At 40.1% G+C, this 15,046-nt stretch overlaps 1 protein-coding gene across 2 annotated transcripts in view; it reads left to right on the top strand.

The window, feature by feature from the left end:
• Positions 1-7,183: 7,183 nt before the first annotated feature.
• OTULINL (OTU deubiquitinase with linear linkage specificity like) overlaps positions 7,184-15,046 on the top strand; it is a 41,732-nt gene continuing 33,869 nt past the window's right edge. Inside the window, exon 1 of one of the 2 annotated variants that reach the window (XM_036759805.1) lies at positions 7,184-7,475. In XM_036759805.1, the coding sequence (XP_036615700.1) occupies positions 7,415-7,475 (61 nt within the window). In that variant the 5' untranslated portion in view covers positions 7,184-7,414. The remainder of the gene's footprint in view (positions 7,476-15,046) is intronic. The other variant, XM_036759813.1, reaches the window with a different exon arrangement.

Below are 15,046 nucleotides of genomic sequence, written 5' to 3'. Positions count from 1 at the left end.
GCTTGGCTAAAAAAAAAAACCTTCTTCTTTTAAATAAATTTATTCCCCCTTCCCCTTCCTGATCTCTTTTTATTAAGTGATCTGGGAGAATAACAACGATCGAGGGTTTGCTCCAAGGTCAATGTAAATAATATATTTTCACAAGAGAACATACCAAACTTTGAAGAATATAATGAAATATATATACACACACATACATGTATACATACATACACATATATGTAATGTGGATATACATACACATATGTGTGTATATTCACACATTTATATGGGAAAAGCCAAACAAGTTAAAATTTAACAGTAATTTTTTTAAAATTTAGAGATTGTTAGATCTGGAAGAGATTTCAGAAATCAATTAAAGCAAACTCTGCGTTTTATATATGGGGAAACAGGCCCAGAGAGAGAAGTGACTTGACCAATGTCCCCCAACTAGTCAATTGCAGAACTGTGATCACTGACCTTCAACTCCAAAGTCTCATTACTTATAGCCCAGCATTCTTTTTAGTTTAATACATTTATCTCTTCTTAAGAATCCCTGTTTTAATACCCCAAAGAGATTAAAGAAATAGTGAAAGGGCCCATATGCACAAAAATATTTGTACCAGCACTTTTTGTTGTAGCAAAGAACTGGAAACTAATGGGATGCCCATCAATTCGGAAATGACTAATTACTCCATAAGAAATGACAAAAGGTATCGATTCAGAGAAGTCTGGGAAGAATGAAGTGAGCAGAACCAGGAAAACAATTTCTACGATGCCTACAACATGTAAAGAAAACAATTTTGGGAGACTTAATGACTGATCAATGTAGTGACCAACCATGACCGCAGAAGACAAGATGAAGCAAGTTTCCCAGAGAGGGGCAGAACGAGACATACATTTTCAAACATGTCATATGTGTGGGCTAGGTTTGCTTGATTATTCTAATTTGGTAAAAGAGAAGGTCTTTTTGCTTTGGGGGTCAGCAGAAATTTGAGGAGGGGAAACAGTGATAGTGATACTAAAAAAGAAAAGAAATAATAGTTCACTAACGAAGCATTTTTTAATGTACAGAAGAGAACAAAGGGTGGTTCAAAGGAAAACAGGCAAGAACAGCTGTGAAACTAATGTGCTGAATTTATTATATATTTAAAAATAAGCTGTATGTAATAGAGAGTTATGGTTTCATACACAGTCCTCTTTTTCTGTTCTTTTGGATATAAAAATGTTCCTATTTGTTGGTTTTCACCAAGTTCAGAATAACATAATATACTTTTTTTAAAATTATTGCTTTAAGCCATTAAGAAGGCAAGGTCTGAATGTTGCCAAACCAGTAATCTAATGTGGAGTGCTAGCTTTAAAGCTCTTCAGAAAGAAATGAATCATTTTTAAAAAGCAACCTGGCTTTTAACATTCCTAAATATACTTTAATATGAAAGGGGAGGTAAAGGTACAAAGGCTACTGTTTGCTTTTCACTAAATATAAGCTATGTGTCCCTACTCTAAAAAAGAAGAGGAATCGAATCACTATTTAATAAGGATTTCTGGGAAACTGTATGGGTGATGCAAAAAAATGAATTTGTATCCAAACTTCAAACTATACACCACAATGAATTCAATAAATTACATTGTCGTATGACTTGTTGTTGTACCCTAAGGCTTCCTGGACCTTGTTATTCATACTGCTGCTGCACAATAAAAACCACTAGAAGCCTTTCCACTGGCCCTATAGATGAACCCTGCTATAGGGGTTGTGTCCCCTTAATTGGGATGTGAGCTTTGGGAGTCAGACTTGTCTTGACTTTTAATTTTTTTCCCTTGTGCTCAGCGCAGTATTTGACATAATAATCATTTATTACATTTTTTTCATTAGTTCATTCATTCTAACTATATTGTTGACCTAAATATTAATAAATAAGTGAATCATCAGAAGAGAGGCATCATGACATAGTATATAGAGAACTGACCTAAGATGTGGGTTCAAATCTGGCCTCTGACATGTGACCCCAGGCAATTTACTGAATTTCTCAGTGCCAGTGGTATAGACAATTCTTTAAGACTATAAGTTGATGAGCAGGTAGCAACATGTATTTGGTAGAGGAGTTCCCTTTACCCAAAAAACCACAAGAAAAATACATTCATCTTTACTATAGAGACAATACTTATAGCAAACAAATAGGAAAAAAATCATTCTGTTCTTTGGATATAAAACTGTTAATATTTGTTGGTTTTCACCAAGTTCAGAATAACATAAATTAATTTTTAAAAATTATTGCTTTAAGCCATTAATAAGGCAAGGTCTCAGTGTTGGCCAAACCAGTAATCTAATGTGGAGTGCTAGCTTTAAAGCTCTTTGGAAAGAAATGAATCATTTTTAAAAAGCAACCTGGCTTTTAACATTCCTAAATATACTTTAATATGAAAGGGGAGGTAAAGGTACAGGAATAGGAATCATGTTTGATTTTTGGTGCCGCAAAGTCAGTAAGACTTCTTATATTCAGTCTTTGAAGATGGAGATAGGCTCTCCTTTAGCTCTCTCTTTTTTAGCCATTTTAGATTGTAAACTTTTCCTTTCCTTTGCCTGGGTTCTCCTTGGAGAAGCTTTTGTGGCCTCCAGAAAAACCTTTAAAAGCTTTCCAGAGGTGAAACAGGAAATATAATCTTTCTCAGTTGGTTATTCTCTCAAAAAAGTCCAGTTCAGTCTCACTACTCAGACATTAGATGAAGAGACAGAAAACCCATGGATTCTGGAGACTCATCCACCAAAGGAGGACATGAAGATGAACTTGGATTGCGAACTTTCCAAGAGCTATAAAATATCTATAGTGTTTGGGGAGAGAATAAGAACTAACCACTTGTCAAAGAAAAGCTTTGGTGAATTTGGGGCTGGCCACATGGAAAATTGTGAAGTAGGCAGTTTGTTTCCATAGGACTGCCCTGCCCCCTTCACCACATACCTCTTCTTTCTGTTCCCTTTTCCATAGTACTTCCTCCTTCCTTCTTTACAGACCCCAAAGTTCCCTACTTCCCTTTATCAAAGCCTATTTTGCTCTTAAGAAGGGAGATGGAAAACTCATTCTAATTACTGATAAGGCTTAATATGTGTTGCTATTCCCAGGAATATTTGCTTTTGTTTTAATAGGGGCAAGGAAAGGGGGAGGTCCCTAAGTATAATTTCCTTTGTATAGGGAGCCTTCCTTGCTGAGGAAACTCTACCAGTGCAGATCAGCAAGTGTTTGTAATTAAGTTTTAGCCTTGGTAAGGTACCTGGGGCACTGAGAGGTTAAGTCACACAGCCAGTATATGTCAGAGGCAGTAACTGAACCCAAGTTCTGGAATCCAAAGCCAACTCCCTAGAAGATAAAATCTTAAACCAAGGAATGAATCCCTACCTATGGGATTAAGCATCATTGGGAGTGAGAAGAAAGAGACTGTGCAGAGAAGCTGTCTCTAACCATCTGTTTCCAGTGGGTAAGGCTGTCTTTTTGTGATTTTGCTATCAAAACTTAAAACTAAAATAGTTCCCAGGGTTTCATGTAAAGTAGTTCACAGGGTTTGAAATGAGGGTAAGAAAGTATGATGAGGTAGTAAACAAATATTCTCTGATTGTTCTTCTTTAATCTATATCTTAATAGTAACAGTATTATTATGTATTTAGAGACAAACAATTCCTTCTCTGACATGACAGATACTGACTATACATGGGCAAATCATTTGATCCCAGGCTCTCTCAAAGGCTATAGATCAAAGAGCAGGTGCTGATTTTCTCTGGTAGAGTTTCCTCATTGACAGTTTCCTAGACCAATAAAATCACAGGTTCAGTCCCCCCCCCCCCCCCCCCCCCCCCCCCCCCCCCCCCCCCCCCGCTCCTCCCTAAACCATGGGTTTTAAGATTCAAGATGAGCCCTTAACTGATAGGTCCTTACAGCCAGGAAATACACTCCTTTGAAGTCATTATCAAAATTATGACAGTAAACCACTCCAATATCTTTGCCAAGAAAACCCCAAATGGGGTCACAAAGAGTCGGACACGACTGAAATGACTGAACAGCAATACTTCAGATTAAGTTTTCATAGTTTAAAAGACATCACTATTTGTCAGTTTAGCTGCAGGTTTGCCTGGATATTATAGAATATTCCTCAAGTAACGCAAAAAGATCCTTTGGTGGGGCTGCCATAAGGAAAGACCTTTGTAAACTTTAAAGCACTGTAGAAATGCAAGATTTTCTTATTATTGGAAGTAGTAAGAATGTAAAATTTGCATTTCACTGTTAGCTCTAGTGGTCAAAATAGTTTAAGAGTCTTGCAGTTGTCTAGGAGGACATAAAATAGATATGGAGCTGGAAGGAACCTCAGAGGCCATGTGGTCTAACTCTTATATTTTACAGCTATGAAAACAGAGACCCAGAGAAGTAAAATGACTTGCCCAAGATGGTGCAGGTCAGAGGTAGGATTTGACCCCATCTCCTGACTCTAAATCCAGTATAGATTGCTCAGCTCTTTTATAATCTCTGATGCTTTTTGAAACCTTGATTTCTAAGTAATAGCTGTATAAATGTTGTAACTGGAATAGAAAATGCTTTTGGTAGTGCTCGTTCCGAACTCATTGAATTTCCTGATTTGGATTGAATTGTTGACATAATCCAGTGCTCTGACTTTGCTTTTCTGAATTATATTACTCTAAATTTGGAGTATTAGTAAATGTCATAATTGTTTGTTTTTTATCCTATGCTATTCCTGTACTTGTCAGCAGCCACAGAAGCCTTTGATGAATATGCATTGTAGATGGTTTGGCATAGAGAGGTCCGGGCTGAAATATTAGTTCTGCAACATACTACTTCTGTGACTCTGGACAACATGGTACTTGTTTCCTCATCTGTCAAATGAAAGAGCCTACCTGATCACTAAGGCCACTTCCCATGCTGGTCAGCTCAGTGGTGTGCGTCCACTTTGCCATTTTTCCAGACATCATAACTCTATCCCACATTGTAGTCTTCAGAAGCAGCTTGCCAGCAGAAATAACTGCTTACTGTGAAAATGTCAGCATAATGTAAGAAAGAAGAACATGGAGTTTAGGAAAATCGAAAGAGACAAGAACAAAAAGGAAAGGGAAAAAGCAAAAGGAAAATTTATTTCTTAATCATTGTCGCCTTCACATTGATGGTTCACTTAAGTTCTCAGTTGTAGAAAATAGGTCAAAAAGTTATTTGTTTTTTCCAGAAGACTTTTATTCTTTGGAAACTTTCTGCATATACTTGTGGATATATGGAACAAGGATATAATAAAAGCCATGCTCTAAAAACTGCTTATATTTCAAATCATTACATGGAATGTTGAAATTATATTAGTCTCTTTGGCTGCTTTTTGTTTTCATAATTTTTAGGATGTATGTGTAATTAATGTCTGGTAATAGGGTATTTTTTTTGTTAAAAAATTTGAGAAACGTACTAGTAACTGAGGAAATAATAGGTCTCAATATACACAATAAAAACTTCTCTTAACCATGAAAGATTAAGTTAAATCCACTGGTGTCAGATAAATTACAAGCAACTGGGCTAATAAATATCATCTAGGAGGAGGGGAAAACTGGCCAATTAGAGTAAGTAGTTCTGCTGTTACAGGATGTAAGTGAATTTTATTTTATTATAACAGAGAAATTAGTCCCTTTTTTCTACTTCTCAAATGAACTTTAGAATTTCATTTCTAACAGCCCTGTTTTGTTTTAATTAGAAACAGTATCTTTAAGGCATATCCATTTTGTCTTGGCTACGTGGCTTCATGCACGCAACTCGTGGTTTATGGAAACTGAAAACTATCCCGATGACCTTAAATCCTGATTGGTTGGGAGGATTTTTTTTCCTAAACAAAAAGTAGAGCTTGGCTACATTTTCATTATTTTCCCTCAACAACAAAGTGCACTAACTCTTTATCTTCATTACCCTATTTGCCACTCAGCTCTCAGTCTCAGAAGGGAAAGATTGACTCAAATCACTGCCTTTAATTGTAAAATGCAAACGAGTTAACAAATCTTCTTTCAATTATGAAATGTCTGTTTTAGGAGATGCCAAAAATCTTGTCCTTTTTTTCTTTTCTTTTTTTGTCTTGGGAAATCGTGTGTGGTGGAGAATACAGATATATCCACTAGAACTTTTCGTTTTTCTCCCAGCTGTCTTCTGTCAAGGATTCCATCTGTCTGGTGAGAGAAAGATGAAAGAAGCTTGTTTCAAGACCTTTTTTTTTTTTTTGATTGTTGAATCTGCTAAATAATCTGATTCTCTGTCATCCTTGGTGCTTTTACCAAAGCAGTTTACCATGGGGTTAATTTTTAAATAATGCTTTTCTTGCCTCAGAGAAACCCAGGTGGCACATATACCCCCACACAAAGGGAATTTCAGATTACAAAGGTGATTGCTGTAGACATTACTAAAACTACTCTTTTCTGCTGATCTAGTGGAAAATAACAATGAGAAATTTGAGCGTGGAGTCTAATTTCGTGGAAAGATCATAGCCTTGGTTTTGCCTTCTACTGTAGCTCTGGGAATTTCAGATTAGTTTAATTGAATATAAATAACAGGGAAGAGAACATTACAAAATTCCAAGAGCATTCTGAGTAGTATCCCCGGCGTTTTCCTTTCCAGAAAGGCCATAGGATCAGAGATCTGGAGTTGGAGAGACCTTAAGAGCCAGTTTGTCCAGACCTCTCCCTTAAGGAAATTAATAGCCAAGGAAGTTAAGTAATTTGTACAAAGTTACACGGGTAAAAAGAAAGCTGTCGAAGATGGGAATTGAACTTAAGCCCACTGACTGAAGAATCCGTGCTCTTTTCCACTGCAGCCCAAGGCTAGACACCCAGCACCACGCCAGCCATTAAGGTGATAGATGTCGGAGGAAAGTTCACAAGGAAACATCCACGGGGGGCAGTCTCTGTTGGGCCAGATAAGACTGAACAGGTCTTGTCTGTTTTACCCACGAGGAGGCTGGGGATTCACAAGATGTAAGAGGATCTATGGGCTTCTTTAGTTTGGAAAAGAGCAAGCATTCTAAGGGGCTAGAACCTTAGCCCTACCTCTGGGCGAGGCAGGAAAACACCCCCAGCGCCACCACCACCCCAACAAAAGAGCACAAGGTGCTGCTGTAGGACACACCCAACCTCTCTCTCACTTCCGAAAGGCGGCGTCTGATTGGCTGGCCGTCCAGTCTGTTTGAGTAAGTGAGAGGCCAGGAAGGGCGGCGCACCGAGCCCCGGCAGGGAACAGCGGCGGCCCGAAGCTAGCGGAGGCTGAGAGAGGCGTGGGGAGCGAGGTCCCCGAGGTGGCCGCCGCTGTCTCCAAGCGGCCGGCGGCCCCGAGGGGATGGGAGGCAGAGAGGCGGCGGCAGGCGGCTGCTCCCCGAGCTGGCTCTAAGCAGGCGCTCGCCCGCCCTCCAGCAGCCTGGGATGGCAGCCCGAAAGAACCACCATCCGGCCCGGGAGAGGTACCAGCTTCCTCCTGCTGCAGGTGACATTCTCCTTGGACTTTGCAGAGGCTCCTGCCCCCTCCGTGCCCCTTCCCCGGGGAGTTGGGGTGGGGCGGGAGCCGAGGTTCTAAGGGAAGGAGGAAGAGATGCTGGAGAACTCTGAGTTCCCCCTTCCAGGAGCTGACTTTTGCTGAGGGCGGGGAACGGAAACTTTTTTTTGGTGGGGTGAGGGAGGCTGGGGGAAGCCTGGTCCAGAGGAGACGCGCGCATGGGGCGCTGCAGCTGCTCCCCGCTCCTCACCTTTGCCGGCTGCTGAAGCGTTTGCTAACTAGCTGCTGCTCCCGTCCTCCCCCTCGAACCAAGCCTGCCAACTTCCTCGGTGGTTTGTGAAAAGTTGTTGTCTCTGAAGAGGCAGGGGCTGTGGGTGGGAGGGAAGGAGCCTGAGGCGACAGCGACAGTGGCCGTGAGGGACAGCGGGTAGAGCAGAGGAGTCCGAAATACTTGCAGAGGCTATTGCCTAAATCTTGGACTTTGGATTTGCCAGAGCTTAGCACAGTGCCTGACACATAATAAGTGCTTAATAAATGCTTATTGACTGACTGACTGTCTTGGGAGCAGGGGCAGTGGGGAAGGACATCGGTGACCTCGAACTCTCTCCGAACTCCTGGGAAGTTTGCTGGCAGTGCCCTTTGGGCCCTTCTGCCCACCCTTTTGGTGGTTGTGGCAGACCAGGACCTCAAGAAAGAAATGGTACCAGTGTAGCCAGAGACAACAGTATCAAAGGAGCCCCTAAAACACCCTCAGGAGCCACTGAATAGGTTGGCCAATGATGAGAAAGACTGAGAAAGTATTTGCTTAAGAAAACTCTTGGATGTTCATACTCTGAACCATACCGAGCTTAAGTTGTGATGGTTAAGTAACCACTTTCCTGCCAATCCAAGGGAAATTAGTTTCCTAACAAAGAGAAAATCTATCTCTATTGGGAAGATGATGAATCAGACTGGCCCTTATATCAGAGGTACTGTAATAGTCAGAGGTGCTGAACTATTCTTATCTATAATCAGACAAGCAGTGTGGAAGAACACTTCCTGGAGACAGAGGTGCTAGGTTCCAATGCCACCTAAGATACTTAACAGCCCGTGGGACCTTGAGAAAATCTTGAGTCTTCGTGGGGCTCAGTTTCCTCAGCTGTAAAATGGGGGGGGGGGCTGGATTAGATGGTCTTTGAGGCCCTGTAAAGCTATGATAATGAGCTGACAGCCTGAAGGAGGAAGGTGCTTGAACTCTTTAACAAACTATTCTCAGCCACTAGATAATTAGTTAAAGGAAAATGGTTATAGACCCATTCTGTTTGGTGGCTGCCCCTAAAAACAACCCCCTTCCCCTTGCCCAGGCACAAAATCTCCTCCCTTGAAGGAATAAAGAACTCTGTTCTATAACAATACAGACTTTTTTTAAAAACCACACCCCTGAATCAGAGTTTCCCTACAGAGAATAATGCTGTACACATTCAAAACAAAATCACAGAATTGGATGGGATCTCAAAAGCTGTCTAATCCAGCCACAGGAATCCCCTCTATGATATTAGGACAGATGGTCATTGGTCATCTTGTTGCTGTTTGTCCTTTGTTATTGAAGAGAACCATGACATCAGAGAGGGATGCCATGTGTTATTGAAGAGAACCATGACATCAGAGAGGGATGCCATGACATGCAAGTGAATTGGATTTAAGTGAGGTATTTTTGCTTGAAGACCTTTCTTTAGTGAGAAGGAGAATCCACTATCTCCCAAGACAACCAGTTCTACTTTTGGATAGTTCTAATTGTTAGGTAGTCTTTCCTTCTATTGAGCTTAAATCTGAGTTCACCTTTCACCTATTGCTCAAGTTCTGTTCTCTGGGACCAAGCAAAACAGGTAAAATCCCTCTTCCAAGTGGTTGCATGTCAATTACTGCACTGCCCTTCTCCTCTGCCTCCTCCTCCGCCCCCTCCAAAACATTTCAACCCATCAAGTGTTTATTAAGCACTTTCTGTTCTGCAGGCTAAACATAGTTTCTGGTTCTCATGACATGGCCTTTTACCAACCTGTTCATATTCCTCTGAACAATTTCCAGCTCGTTGTATGTATATGTCCCCATACTGAAGAGAGTCTTCTAAGGATCTGACCAGGGCAGAGTACAACAGGACTATTACTGAACACTCTACCTCTCTCTGTTCAACCTTAGACTGAACTAACTTTTTGGGCTGCCATGACTTAACTTTTGAATGCTACTAAACTTGTGGTCTTGTAAAAACTTCTTATCTCTTTCACATGAATTGTTATCTAGCTCTGAGTGTAAGACCTAGCAGGCCAATTTCCTCACCTATCTTTTCTACTGTAGTGCTGGATCCTGTGTACAAGAAGGTTAAAATTGCTGGAAGAAGGGAAGCAAAGAGGGAAGAAAAGAGGAAGGGAGGGAGGGAGAGAAACAGGGAAGGAGGAAGCAGAACAAGCATTTTTTAAGTGTTTAATATGAGCCAGGCACTGTGCCTGGAGGGACAGAGGAAGACAGACAGAGACTGGAATCCTATTTATCTATAGTCCTGTCACATATAACCAACTCGCTGAGGGCATCTTTCCTCTGGTGAAATGCCTTATTTATAATCACTTAAAAACTGGCCAATATGTACTGAAAACTATGGAGCACTGTCAGTCCACCAGTCTGTGCTTATTAACTGCAGTTTATAGTTCTTGGTGTTCTTGGCTCATGATATCCTACAGGGTGCGTTAGTGAAAACAGCACTATACTGGCATCTTCATCAAAGAGTTGTTGTGAAGGTCAAATGTGATAATTGCAAAGTGCTTAGTGCAATGCCTGGCACATAGTAAGCACTATATAAATGCTTATTCTGTTCCCCTTATTCCCCTAGGAGCAAAAAGACCTGGGTTCTAGTTCCTACTGGGTTAGACTTGAATAAACTTTGGTCAACTGGGCCTCACTTTGCTTATCTGAAAAATGAATGGAAAAGACTAGATGATCTCTAAGACTTCTCCCAGTTTTAATATTCTGTATTTTTCTTATTTCTCACTTCTTAAAAAAATTGGGAACAAGCTAGTTTTGCCCATCCCTTTTGTACCTTCAGGCATTATAGAATTTGCCAAATATTTCCCTGTGGGTGTATTTATTTGAATTTTTTATTATGTACTTCTTTCTTCTCCACCTTATTTTGGCAGAGAAAGGAGAGATGAATAGAGAGACTATGGATACAGCCAGAGAAAGCCACTTTGGAAAGAGGAAAGATTTCTAGTTGGACTTAACTAGCCCAACTAACAGGGACTTTTTCCTTTCCCTACTTGGTCACAAGAATGCCAGCAAAAGTATTCTTTGTTTTTAACACTGTGGTGTTTGAAGTTCAAGTGAAAGAGTGGAAAGTTGATTCTAGAAACAGATTATGGAAAACTTTTCAAACTAGGTCCTAAAACATTGAGCCCTAAGGACCTGGAAGCATACTTTCCTTGCATTGCTGGTTGTGTTTGGCATTGAATCTGTTTTAAAATTGGCTGCTAAAGTCTATGGGTGGGGGGAGAAACTTTTACTTATCCTTAAACTGTTTTTTATTAGAAAGTGACTGAGGCTCAATTTTGTGATAATGCTAACCCCAGATTATATTAACAGTAAAAACACTAACTGTAAAAACCCTCTAGGTAAGAGAAAGATTTTTGTGTAGCTGTTTTCACACACACACACTCTCCCTCTCTCTCCCCCTCTCTCTCCCTCTCTCTCCCTCCCTGTCTCTCTCTCTGTCTCTCCCTCTCTCTCCTTCTCTCCCTCTCTCTCCCCCTCTCCCTTTCTCCCTCTCCCTCCCTCCCTCTTTCTCTCCCTCTCTCCCTCTTTCCCTCCCTCTCTCCCTCTCTCTCCCTCTCTCTCTCTTTCCCCCTCTCTTTCCCCCTCTCTCTCCCTCTCTCTCTCTCTCTCTGTCTCTCTCTCTCTCCCTCTCTCCCTCTCTCCCTCTCTCTCCCTCTTTCTCTCCCTCTCTCCCTCTTTCTCTCCCTTTCTCCCTCTCTCTCCCTTTCTCCCTCTCTCTCCCTCTTTCTCTCCCTCTCTCCCTCTCTCTCCCTCTCTCTCTCTTTCCCCCTCTCTTTCCCCCTCTCTCTTCCCCTCTCTCTCCCTCTCTCTCTCCCTCTCTCTCTCTCCCCCTCTCTCTCCCTCTCTCTCCCTCTGTCTCCTTCTCTCTCCCTCTCTCTCCCTCTCTCTCTCCCTCTCTCTCTCTCTCTCCCTCTCTCTCCCCTGCCTCACTCACTCTCTCTCTCTCTCTCTCTCTCTCTCTCTCTCTCATCTTAGAGTCAGAACGTTAGAGTCCTAAAAGATTTTAGGGATAAAATCTAATTCCTGTGGTATACAGATGAGGAAAATGAGCTCAAGAGTGGTTAAGTGCTTGAGATCACACTTCTAGTTAGCTGGTGAATTTTTATGAAATACCATGGATTTAGTTATTCGAAGATATCCAGGGTAACTTTAATGTCACACAGAGGAAGCTGGGCAATGTTAAAGTATTCTTGACCCATCATTAATAACACATGCTCATTGAAATTTTTGAGCAGTTATGGATTTGTGTGGCATTCTATTCCCATTGCCCAAAGTGGCCTCGCTTGTGATCAGCTACAGTGAAAATTTGCAGGCCAGTCGACTTGGGTTAGGAGTGCAGTTTATGGAAGCTTTTACTCTTGGAGCAAAGAGCAGTTAATTCATTAAGCCCATATTAAGGACCTACTGCCTGCCAAACCTAGTGCTAGAAGCTAGGGGTACAAAGACAAAGCCAACTGTTTCTGCCTTCAAGCAACTGGAGATAATAACATCTACTCAGATGAGTCAATAATAATAATATCTCAGTGAAATAGCATCTTTTGAGTTTAAAAAGTGCTTTATGCACATTATTTTATTTGAGTCACACAGTAATCCTAAGAGTTAGGTGCTGCTATTCTTCCCATCTCACGAATGAGGAAACCAAAACTCAGAGGTTAAGTAACTTTCCTGAGTTATACAGATATTAAGTATGTGAGGTAGGATTTGAACCCATGTCCCCTTGACTCAGAATCCAGCACTTTAACTTTTCTATCATGTATGTACGAATATGTATGTATGTACATATATGTGTGTATGTATATGTATATGCATATATACATATATCTATGTCCATCTATCTATATGTATATGGAAAGACAGAGAGAGAACTTTTGAAAGGACACCTTTAATTGGGGGGATCAGGAAGAGATCTGTGTAGGATATGACATTTTAGCTGAGACTTGGAAAAAGCTAAGGTTCCCCAAGAAGAAGTGGTAAGGAGGGCAGGCATTCCAGGCATAGGACAGAATCAATGCATAAGTGTGGAAGTGGGAAGTGGAATGTTACGGGTAGTGAGCAAGTATAGTGGTTTGTAAATTAACCAGAACAAACTAAAATAATTAAATTTATTGACTTTTACAACAGTCAACTTTTTATATCTTTAAAAAAAGTCTTAATATGTAATACGTCCCCCTGTCGCTTCAGTCATTCAAACCTTGAAATGCTTGACTTCCCTAAACTACTACAAAATGAAGCTAGTAATAACACCTACCTGTCAGACAGGTGAAGAGCAATCATTTGTTTTAAATGATTTGGAATTGAGTTCATTTGATTTTGATAAATTCTTTAATTATTCATCATGAAACATTTATACATAAGTTATTAAACATGCCTTTGATGAACAGTTCATTTCTTGAGTCTAGCCTTCATTATAGCCTATAGCTGTTTTCATTAAAGTAGGTGAGTTCCCAGGCTATTGAATCATGTTTATTGTCATCTCTTGAATAAATTTATTAACCTTTTGTGACATGTGTCATGATGCAAAGTCATATCACAGTATTCTAGCACTGTTTGGGAATTTCTGTAAATCTAGAACTTCTCCTCATTACATCAATATTTTTATCAAAGTGGGGATCAGAAGATTTCCAAACCCAAAAGGCAGCTAGGTGTCTCAGGAGATAGAATTCTAGGCCTAGAGTCAGGAAGACCTGAGTTCAAATCCAGCCTCAGATACTTAGTAGCTATGTGATCCTGGACAAGTCAGTTAACCTCAATCTGCTTCAGTTTCTCATACACAAAATGAAGTTAGTAATAGCACCTACCTGTCAGGTAGGTGAAGACCAAATGAGATAACATTTGTAAAGCACTTAACACATTGCCTGGCACATAGTAGGTGCTATATAAATGCTTATTCCCTTCTCTTCCCCAAAAGAAAATTTTTAAAAATTGCTGAAATATCATTTTGGGGTGCTTATTTTACTATCTGATGAAGATGCCCATATCTTACAGGCTCACCTGAACTTCTGACAATTATTTCAATATAGCTTTGCATTAAAAAAGTGAGTTTCATCAGGAAAAATTACTTTTTTCCAATATTTAGTACTCAGGTCTTTATATTGTTTTCCCATGACAAGCATTTTTTTCCTTCATTTCTTCTTCTAGTTTTCTCAGTGTTCTTCAGACTTCAATCTTTGTCATATTGTAATGGAATTAATAACAACTCCTCCAGCTGCCAGGTCTCTCCAAATTTCTTAACTTTTTTTCTGCAAATTAAACTGTTTTATTGCAGTAGGTTTTCAGTTCTTGGTATTTTGGTTTATTTTTAACCTTGCTTTCCTTTACACTTCATATCACTGATAGAGTTTCATTGTGGGCACAAATGATCCTTGAAATGCTTGACTTCTCTAAACTAATAGACACTGCAAAATCTTTGTCAATGAAGTGTGTTCTTTAAAAGCCACAAATTTTGCATTTTTTTAAAAATAAAAAACCACAGAATTAAAAAAACAGCAAAGGGAGCAATGAAACACACGTATGGCACAAAATCTCACACTCAATTAACAGAAACTTAACTAGAGGTAGGAAAACCATCTTAATATAGTTTTATTTAGTCAGGGTCAAACTATGAATTAGCTTAACATCAGTAGAAGCATACACCTATATAATCATTGCTGTCACAAAAGTAAACCATATCAAAATTATTACTTGTCCTAAGTAATTTGCACACAAACCTATCTACTGTTATAACAGTTGGGTATAATGATAATGGCTCCTCACTGGGCTTCTTGCAATGCTCTTTCCTTTAAAAATTAGTGTGAGGATTTATAAATACATTGAACTTTAAAAGAATCAATTTAAATCCAACGAGCATAAACAACTACTATGTCCTAGGTACTCAGCTTGGGAGATACAGAGACAAAAAGGAAAACAGTTCCTGCCCTCTAGAAGTTCATAGTCTATTGAGGAAAATAAAATGTACACAGATAAGTGTAGGGAATGGGCCCATATGTAGTGAGGGCATATGTGTATCAAGATTCCTGTGTGACTTAGAAGCAGACAGAATTGACATCTCTAGGCTCTTCTCCCCAAACCCTTCTCCAAAGACTTTAATTCCTTCTAGGAAGGAAAGCAGAAAGTTGGGATTGGAGGCCACTCTGCTCTCCTCAGAGGGAGGGCTACTAGGCCAAAATTATATTTCTTTTCTCTCTTAACTATTATTATTCACGGGGATATGATCAGGTCCAACCTAATTTCTGATTGCTTTGTCATTTGCGGGGAGGAGGACCCCA

This window comes from Trichosurus vulpecula, chromosome 1 (genome assembly GCF_011100635.1).
Source record: "Trichosurus vulpecula isolate mTriVul1 chromosome 1, mTriVul1.pri, whole genome shotgun sequence".
Taxonomy (NCBI): Eukaryota; Metazoa; Chordata; class Mammalia; order Diprotodontia; family Phalangeridae; genus Trichosurus; species Trichosurus vulpecula.
The sequence above is the reverse complement of the archived record's forward strand: the minus strand, read 5'-3'. Positions and strand labels throughout refer to the sequence as shown.